Below are 9597 nucleotides of genomic sequence, written 5' to 3'. Positions count from 1 at the left end.
ATATGACTTGAAAATTTGTGCTCTATTCTGAACTTCATCAATCATGAGTGGTTTTTGGAATATATTTAGAGAGCTAATTAATTGGTTATTTCTCCTTTAAAAATCTTTTCCATATTTTAAATAGGGGTTCTTAACTTTTAAAAAACAAAAGATACCCGACACAGTATGACAAGTGATGTGGCTGATCTCCAAACTGGATAGCTTCGAAAAGGGCAAAATTATTTACCTACCAAAATTTTCCATTTTAAAATGCAGCGAGGCAATTTTTTCCTAACTCCTTATCACTGACTATGATCTTCATCATCAATCATCAACTATCCGATAATCTCTAAAATAATTTGTGAAATCGATAAAGAGTTAGAAAATTGCAATAGCATTGCTCTTCTCTGCTCTTTTAAAAACACCATTTTCTTGGACCAAATATATAGCAGGGTTAGTCTGAGGAACAATGATGCAGTTTCCAGTCCATAGAAGTAAGATTTCCCCAATTTATAGAATACCCTTTTTATTATTTTCCATATTAATCATGTCTGTTAATTGATATTAATAACCCATAAATATTGTATTTGTTGCAGTGAGGAAATTGAGGTCTTTGACTCCAAGGGTTTTTGCTCTCTCTAATCACCACTTCTCAGTTGCTGTCAGTACCTCTTTACCCCATGTTTTAATTTATTCTACTTTTTTTCTTAATTAATCAGTCTTGATTTTTTTTACCCTATGAAATGAATGGAAATGAAGCGAGTTGAAGCTTAATTAATGTTGAAGGTTCCGCCTTTCAGATATGAAAAATAGCCTTAGTATAATCATGCTTTGTTCTAATACTTTCTGTTTATATAATAGCTTGGTTCAATTAGAGAGGCAGCTTTTAGTCTATTTAAGTTTTTTATGAAGCAGTGTTTTGAGCTAAGAACTTTCTTGGTTTTATTTATCAGAGAGTTCCAAATTTAATTGGTGGCAGCTTTGTAGATTCAAAATCATCAGAATTCATTGATGTTATAAACCCAGTAAGTGAATCGCGCTAAAGTTGCAATTTTTACATTATATGCTAATATGTTGGGTGCAAAATGTTCTTGGTTCCAGTTAGGGGAAATTTTTGATTGCTTGAATTTTGGTTATAGGCAACACAAGAGGTGGTTTCTCAGATACCTTTAACCACAAATGAGGAGTTCAAATCTGCAGTTTCTGCAGCCAAGGAGGCGTTCCAGTCATGGAGGAACACACCCATAACCACAAGACAACGGGTCATGCTCAAATTCCAAGAGCTTATTAGGAAGAACATGGTTTGTTTTTGTTCTATTCCGGTATCTTTCTGCAGTTTTTGCTTGTGATCTCTGTTCACGTCATTTATCATATGTTTGTTCCAGGATAAGCTTGCCTTGAATGTGACGACTGAACAAGGAAAGACATTGAAAGATGCACAAGGCGATGTATTCCGTGGTCTTGGTTGGTTCTTCACTCACTAAGGCATAGGGAAACATCTTCTACATGATGACTGTGAACTTGAATTTCTTTTTTCTGTTTTATGAAGAGGTGGTGGAGCATGCATGCGGAATGGCGACTTTGCAGATGGGCGAGTATATGTCTAATGTATCAAATGGAATTGATACATATAGCATAAGGGAACCTCTGGGTGTTTGTGCTGGGATTTGTCCGTTCAACTTTCCGGCAATGATTCCCTTATGGGTAGGCATATCTTATTTTTTTTGCTCCTTTCGCAGTTTCCATACATTTCAAGTGCATTTCTCAAATCTCTTTATTGTTTAGTCTCTGTTCGAACTTGGTTGCCTTCTCTTTGACTTCTAACTTGCTTGAGGAATCAGTCTCATTTTCTCATTTCCACATAACAACACTATGAGATCAAGAAAGTTTTTGTTTGTGATTAGTATGAATTTGTTTTTTTCTTTTCTTTTCCTTTTTTTTTTGTGTGTGTTGGGGGGTTTGGGGACGGGGTTAAGCTTAAGTTTCAGAAAATATGAGTATCTTTATGTAATTTATATCTGAATTTGGTGCAGATGTTTCCTGTTGCAGCTACTTGTGGTAACACCTACGTTCTTAAGCCTTCAGAGAAGGACCCAGGTACCTGTTCTCATATCTATCAATTATTGACTTATTTTGTAGCATACGACATTTGGTGTCTGTATCCGACAACCAGTTCGGGTTCATGCCGGATCGTTCAACTACGGAAGTTATTCACCTTATTAGGAGGTTGGTGGAACAGTACAGGAAAAAAAAAAAGAAACAAATAAATAAAAAGACAACAACTACCTAGTAAAATCCCACATAGTTGGGTCTGGGGAGGGTAATGTGTACGCAGACCTTACCCCTGCTCCGGTAGGACAGAGAGGCTGTTTCCGATAGACCCTCGGCTCAGAACGACGGAAATAAAGAAAAACAAGAAAAGAAAAGAGAATTCATTAGTAACTCCAGTAAAAACCATTATAGTAACAGAAGCATAAAAATCAAAAGATGAATGACTTGCAATAACAGTAACCAAAGTCTAAGGAAAGGAATCTAAGATAAACAACAAGAATAGTGTGGGTTCAACATAAACTGCAAACCATCTAAGATCAACCCTAATCCAACCCCACCTCACCCCCGACATGCAGTAAGGAAAGCTCCACTACCCCTATCCTACAACTCTAATGCTAGTCCTCCAGGCCTTCCTATCAAGGGCCATGTCCTCGGAAATCTGCAGACGAACCATGTCCTGCCGAAAAGTACGTCTGCCATCTCTGCTTAATCTGGGGATCTCCCACCAATACTCTACCATCCTCATCTTTGATGCACCTCACTTGGTCCAGATCCCGGGCCTTCCTCTCCCTCGCTTTAGCCAGCCGAAACAACTTCATGTCCCCTCCTTTCTCCCCTAATTCCTCGTATAAACGGCTAAACGCTGCATTCTTAGCCTCCGTGACCGCCAGCTTCGCCTCTTTCCTAGCCACTTTGTACCTCTCTCTATTCGCTCTCCTCTCCTCCTCGCTTGAGCTCCCTGCCAACTTCACGTACGCTACCTTCTCGCCTCCACTTTACCTTGGACTATGTCATTCCACCACCAGTCTCCTTGGTGCCTGCCAAAAAAACCCTTCGATACACCTAGCACCTCTCTCGCCGCCTTCCTTACATAGTTCGCCGTAGTTGACCACATAGTGCTCGCGTCTACACTACTCCTCCAAGCTCCCATAGCAGATAACCGCCCCTCCAATTCCTGGGCTTTATCCTTGGTTAAAGCTCCCCATCTAATCCTTGGTCGGCCACGAGCATACCTCTTCTTCCTCTTCATCATAATGCCAATGTTCATCACTAAGAGCCTATGCTGAGTCGCGAAGGTCTCTCCCGGGATAACTTTGCAATCCTTGCACAACCCTCTATCACACCTTCTGAGGAGAAGGTAATCGATCTGAGTCTTCGCCGCCGAACTTCGGAAAGTAACCAGATGCTCCTCCCTCTTCAGAAAAGTTAAGTTCGCAATCACCAGCTCGAAAGCCTTAGCGAAGTCTAACAGCGAAGTACCTCCTCCGTTCCTATCCCCAAGGCTAAAGCCACCATGCACCTCGCCATAACTACCAGCAGCCGCCCCGATATGGCCATTAAAATCCCCTCCAATAAATAACCTTTCAGTAGGAGGAATATTACGCACAATCTCATCCAGGCCCTCCCAAAAGCGCCTCTTAACCTCCTCATCCAAGCCCGCTTGCGGCGCGTAAGCGCTAACTACATTGAGGGTGCACTCACCAATGACCAACTTAATAAACATTAGCCTATCATTCACTCGCCTAACCTCAACCACAGACTCTCTAAGATCCCTATCCACCAAGATACCCACTCCATTCTTACCCCTCACGACTCCAGAGTACCACAACTTATACCCGTCCGCATTCCTCGCCTTCGACCCTGCCCACCTAGTCTCCTGGACACAAGCTATATTAACCTTTCTCTTCTGGAGAATCTTTGCCAACTCAATAGACTTACTCGTCAGCGTGCCTATGTTCCACGACCCGATCCTCAATCTACAGCCTCCCTCTTTCCCCTTACCCTCCTTTCCTCTCGTCCCAACCCCTGACCCGCTCCCCACCCCCCTTCTCACCCCCGGCACCCCTCGAGGACATGACCTTACTCTACCATCCCACACCACGGCCACTATACCTACGACATACTTCGGAAGGCCCAAACCCGGGCCCAAACCAGAAAATAGCCGGTTGCAACTACAAGTATACTAAAAATACTAAAAATACGCTTAAAATGGTGCTAACTAGATAGCCACAAATTATCTAACACAGAGAAAGAGACAAGAAAACGGGAGGTACCAACTCCCGATGGAAAGAACCTGGAAATATGACTTGATGCACCCGGAGATGCTCCGCTCTACTCGCCCGTATGCCTCGCGCTTGCCTGGGCAGCTGCAGCAATTCCCGCAAATATAACCTGGGTGCTTTGGAACCCGACATCCAGCCCTTTGTGACTGTCAAATGGCCTGCTCCGCTATGCTTGTCCGTGCACCTCCCACCTGTCACCAAACAGCCACCAAATGTGCTACCTGCAACACACACAGCAAACCCCGAGGCCAAGAAAAGGGGGAGGACTGTCACCAGAACGGTCACCGGAAAACAGTGCCTGCCCGAGAACTAGAGGTACGCCGAGGCAAGGTTTGAAGAAAGGGGAAACACAGGGGAGGGTGGTGTGGCTGGGCCGGAAAAGCAGAAGATAGCTTGCGCCGGTGGGTCACCGGTCGTCGGCCTAGCTGCTGCTAGGGTTAAAAGAAAGGGAAAGGAAGAGAGACCCGACAGAGAGAAAGGAGAAAGAAAGGAGAGAGAAAGGAGAGGAGAGGAGAGAGAAAGAGAGGGTCGAACTTACCTGGTTCATCTGGACGAATCGCCGGCGCTGAGATTTGCCGGTGGAAATGGCAGTGTTACCGTTAGAGAGACAGGCGTGGAAATGGAACTGTGTACTCGAGTAAGATTTTTTAAAAATCCTTTTAAAAATAAATAAAAAGAGAAACCAAAATAATTGGCTGGAGTCATTTTATATAATAATAGACCCATCTAAAATAGTATCACTTATGCTCTTCTGAATTTGACTTATTTTTGTTTCACCGTTTGGTTTCAGGGGCTTCCATGATGTTGGCAGAGTTGGCAATGGAAGCTGGCTTGCCTGATGGTGTTCTAAATATCGTTCATGGAACCCATGTAAGTCTTTTCCTATAATTGCTAGTGATATGTCTTTTCTGATTCTTTGTAAAGTCCAGTAAACGTATTAAATTCCTTAATAGCCTTCTTATCCTATATCTTAAGCAACACCATAAGATTGAGTAAAACTATGTAATGAATTTGCCTTTTATCCCACAAGATAAAAAATATATTGATGCTTCCAAGGAAGGCATTTTTCTTGGCCACATTCCATCACATCCATACCCTTTTAAAACACAACTTAGTGGTATTAGTAGTTGAGATATGTTTGGGTCTTTTGGTGGTGTATTTTATGTATGAATATTCATGATACCTCTCTGTCTTACAGGACATTGTTAATGCTATATGTGATGATGACGATATCAGAGCCGTATCATTTGTTGGCTCAAATCAAGTAAGTACCATTGTTTTTTTGACAATTTAAGCCACAATTCCTAAGTGCTTTATGTGTAGTTACAGATACAGGACATTAAGTAGTACAGTGTTCTCAAGACCAAATGAATCTATAATTTGCATGGTTTTGATCTTCTGAATTCTGTAGCTTGGTTTGGTTATGTTGTCTAGTGCTGGATCAGTAGCTGGTTTGTTATAACTATTTGTGGGTGTCTTCTTTCTTCTTCTTTTTGTTTTTTTGTTTTGCATATTTTTTTTGGTTTGGTTTTTGGGTTGGGCATAGCTTGTCTCTGTATGCTTTTTTCTAGTCATGATCAGCCGCTATCTATGTTTTCTGGTTTTGGAATTTTTAGTTAAATACCCAAAAAGGTGCTGTTACTCTATAAATTTAGAAACTATTTCAAACGCGTTATCATTTATCAGGGAACATGAGCAAAGAAAGTTTGCCCCTTTTAATGGAAAATATTTTCTGGTGTTTGGTGTCAGGAAATGACTTATTCTCTAAAAAATGTTTTCCGTCATCCCAAACATGCCCTAGATGCTCCATATTTTATCTTTAAAGATTCGCTTAGTGGAATTTTACATTTTCTTTTACGCTTAATATTTTGGTAGTTGTCTGATGTCTCATGCTTAGTTTTTATGCTTTATAGTTGGTTGGTCAAGTCTCTCCCATTTGTCTCTGCCTCTTATGGCTTTCACCCGTAGGTCATCAGTAAGGTTTTGACACATCACAAAGGCCAGGGTGGATGGTTGTCTATACTAAAAGTTTAACACATCAATGAATGAAATCCTGGTTTCTTTTTCGAATGAAATCAGTTGTCAATAGATTTTTCATCTATTTTGTATTATCTTGTTCACCATGTGGTATATTGAGCATTCCGTGCTTTACTATTACCTCCCAGGCTGGTATGCATATATATGCTAGAGCATCAGCTAAAGGAAAACGTGTTCAGGTTAGTGCAATATTACCAAACCCCTCTCACTTATTTGGTTAAAGACATGACTAACCATCTGAAAATGCCTTAGTCCAATATGGGAGCCAAAAACCATGGCGTCGTCATGCCTGATGCAAACATAGATTCCACGATAAATGCTCTAGTGGCGGCTGGTTTTGGTGCAGCAGGACAAAGATGCATGGCATTAAGCACAGTGGTCTTTGTTGGGGAACCAAAACCTTGGTAATACGTTTCACCTTGCTTATTAGTACTCTACTTCTCTTTTATCTTTTAGTTTACCATTGACACCTTTGAGGCATGGTATTACTATTTTATCTTGCAGGGAAGAAAAGTTGTTGGAACGTGCAAAAGCCCTAAAGGTCAGTGGTGGAACAGAACCTGATGCAGACTTAGGTCCAGTAATTAGCAAGCAGGTGGGTGCATGGTTCAAGATTGCACAAACATGTTACACAATGACTTCTGCTGCTTGCAAATTTCCATGTTTATGATTCTGGATTTTTCGGAGACCACAGGCTAAAGAACGAGTATGCCGATTGGTTCAAAGCGGCGTTGATAGTGGAGCGAGATTGTTGCTTGATGGAAGAGATATTGTGGTATCTGCTTTTATCCTGTTTGTCTTCTTATTTGTGTTCTGATAGCACCCAAATTTCCATTGAGATGTTCTTTTTCATATGGATGTGTGCAAAGGGGTGAATAATCAATGATAAAGAGGCTCTAGGAAATAATTACTTTAAAAGTAGGAGAAATGAATATCTGAAATACATATCGGACATTTGTCAATATCCGCTTAAATTCAGTGTGTAAGTTAATCAGTTTATTAGTTCAAATGGTTGCTGGAGTTCAATATTCAGATAGTCATCATAATTTTAGAAGTAATGGAGCTTCTTAACAATCAAACGGGGTAATGTTTGGCAAGTCCAATCCTATTTCACTGCCCTTTATTCCGTTCAGCAAAATTGATCTTATTCTTGTGCTACTTTTGGATTTATAAATCTGACATAAGGCAAAGCAACGAGGAGGTGCATTATGCTATGTCCCCAAAACTGATCGACATGGCAAAGTTGATACTTGATAGGATAGGTTGATTTGGAATTAAACTGCATTTTAGCTAAATATTGAGTACAGTCCCTTTATGCCCTGATATAAAGGGAAAAAATTACTACTTATCAGGAAAAAAGAAGTTAGTTGTCAAACAAGAAAAGAAAAAATAGCTTTATCCTTCTTTTTCTTGCATCAGTAGTAGGAGTGGCAAACGGGCGGGTCGGATATGGTTCGGGTCGAACACGAGTAATGAAAAATCGGATAAATTATCCGACCCGATTCATTTTTAATACTGATAAAAAACGGGTTAACCGATACCATATTATCCATGACTTCTTGCATATGATCACTTTTGGGAGGATTCTTAGTCTCCCTAACTTGAGGAATCCCCAATTTGAGGTTTACAAATGTAAAAGTTAAGACACATTGGTTATCCATTTTCTAAATGGATAATATGGTTCTTACCCATATTTGACCCATTTTGAAAAAGTTCATTATCCGACCCATTTTTTAGTGGATAATATGGGTGGTTAACTGTTTTCTCTTAACCATTTTGCCACCCCTAATCAGTAGCAGTTTCTGTTTTTCATTATGACATGAGCTGTGTCTGTAAAGTTTAACTTGTTTCACCCTGATGCCTAATAGGTCCCGGGATATGAAAAAGGCAATTTTGTTGGTCCCACAATCTTGTCTGATGTCACTCCTGATATGGAATGTTACAAGGTAGCCGTCCTACATTCTCCAATCTCCCTCTTGAATTTCAGATTATGGCATATTAACCACAAAGAGTATATGCCTTTTTTGTAGGAGGAGATCTTTGGCCCAGTTCTTATTTGCATGCAGGTTAGTTGTTAACCATTCTCCATGTCGCATTACCAATACTTATCAAGTGATGTACTAAGCTAGAATTGTCATTGTGCTGCTCTCAGGCCAACAGCTTAGACGAGGCCATTAACATTGTTAACAAGAATAAGTAAGTCCTGTACCCTGTTCTGCTTTCTTTCCCTCCCACCCTCAAACTCATGTTCCGTTGAAGTGTGTTTGCGTCCTATACCAATGTCATCCTGCTTTTGCAGGTGGGGTAATGGTGCTGCTATCTTTACTACTTCTGGTGTAGCAGCAAGGAAGTTCCAAACAGAGATTGAGGCTGGCCAGGTATGATATTTCGCTGCATAAACTTGGTAACCTATTTGGAAAGAAAAAACAACTATGGTGATAAAATCCTCACTTAAAAACGTAAGAATTATTGGATAGAGAATTATGCTTCACTCTGTTTCTCTCTGTCTGTAATCCATTTATGTATCATTTGACATACCATTTTAGGTGTTGCATAATGCAATAAAGCAACATGTCCGTCGTGTAGTTTTTGTGTGTTTCTGCTTGCTGATAAAATTGTTGTGTTTTTCTTGTGCTTCCTTTTGAAGGTTGGGATCAATGTTCCTATTCCAGTTCCACTACCATTCTTCTCCTTTACCGGATCTAAGGCTTCTTTCGCTGGTGACCTCAATTTCTATGGTAAGGAACAAAGATATTCATTCTAGTCTTTATATGTATCCGCGTCCTGCTCAGGAAATGGTACTCAATTTCATTTTATTGTTTGGGATGTGCATTGTAGGCAAGGCTGGAGTTCAGTTTTACACGCAGATTAAGACAATAACACAGCAATGGAAGGATTTGCCAGCTGGCTCTGGTGTCTCTCTAGCAATGCCAACTTCTCAGAAGTAATAAAAAATGTATTGATTAACTTCAGAATACCTTTTCTAGAGTGCAATAAAAAAACTTTTACCGATATTCTCTCTCTCAAACTAGCCCCCTCATGTCCCCTGTGTTATTTTCTGTTACCGGATTTTCAATTCCTCCGGCTGAAAGTGCTCAGTTTCCCTCTCCTCCCCTTTTGTATGTTTGTGTGATGCCCTTAGAAAGGGATACAATCAGAACACCAACTACAGGAGATCAGGGTTTAGATCCGGTAGAGACAAACAATGCAGACCAATTTTTTCTGTCGAAGCCTTGGTAGGCATAAT

General features: G+C 40.6%; 1 protein-coding gene across 1 annotated transcript; it reads left to right on the top strand.

Moving 5' to 3' along the window:
• The first annotated feature begins 156 nt into the window (after window positions 1-156).
• LOC107791370 (methylmalonate-semialdehyde dehydrogenase [acylating], mitochondrial) lies at window positions 157-9362 on the top strand. Its single transcript, XM_075217983.1, has 19 exons — window positions 157-473; window positions 576-640; window positions 933-1004; window positions 1119-1280; window positions 1365-1443; window positions 1529-1683; window positions 2013-2076; window positions 5104-5183; window positions 5512-5577; window positions 6479-6529; window positions 6603-6754; window positions 6855-6945; window positions 7045-7125; window positions 8219-8296; window positions 8381-8416; window positions 8503-8546; window positions 8650-8728; window positions 8998-9088; window positions 9189-9362. Exons 1-19 carry the CDS (start codon window positions 449-451, stop codon window positions 9296-9298), a joined length of 1581 nt encoding a protein of 526 aa, XP_075074084.1. The 5' UTR covers window positions 157-448; the 3' UTR covers window positions 9299-9362.
• The last annotated feature ends 235 nt before the right edge of the window (window positions 9363-9597 follow it).

Source organism: Nicotiana tabacum, chromosome 7, assembly GCF_000715075.1.
Source record: "Nicotiana tabacum cultivar K326 chromosome 7, ASM71507v2, whole genome shotgun sequence".
NCBI classification, from domain to species: domain Eukaryota; kingdom Viridiplantae; phylum Streptophyta; class Magnoliopsida; order Solanales; family Solanaceae; genus Nicotiana; species Nicotiana tabacum.
Note: the sequence above shows the minus strand (reverse complement) of the source record. Positions and strands in the feature narration are given on the sequence as shown.

Bases quoted from the DNA above. Each gene is read 5' to 3' on its own strand.
- LOC107791370 (XM_075217983.1), top strand. From the start codon at position 449: ATGATGCAGTTTCCAGTCCATAGAA. The intron at 1,281-1,364 runs GTTTGTTTTTGT...TGTTTGTTCCAG, and splicing joins AGCTTATTAGGAAGAACATG to GATAAGCTTGCCTTGAATGT. The intron at 1,684-2,012 runs GTAGGCATATCT...AATTTGGTGCAG, and splicing joins CGGCAATGATTCCCTTATGG to ATGTTTCCTGTTGCAGCTAC.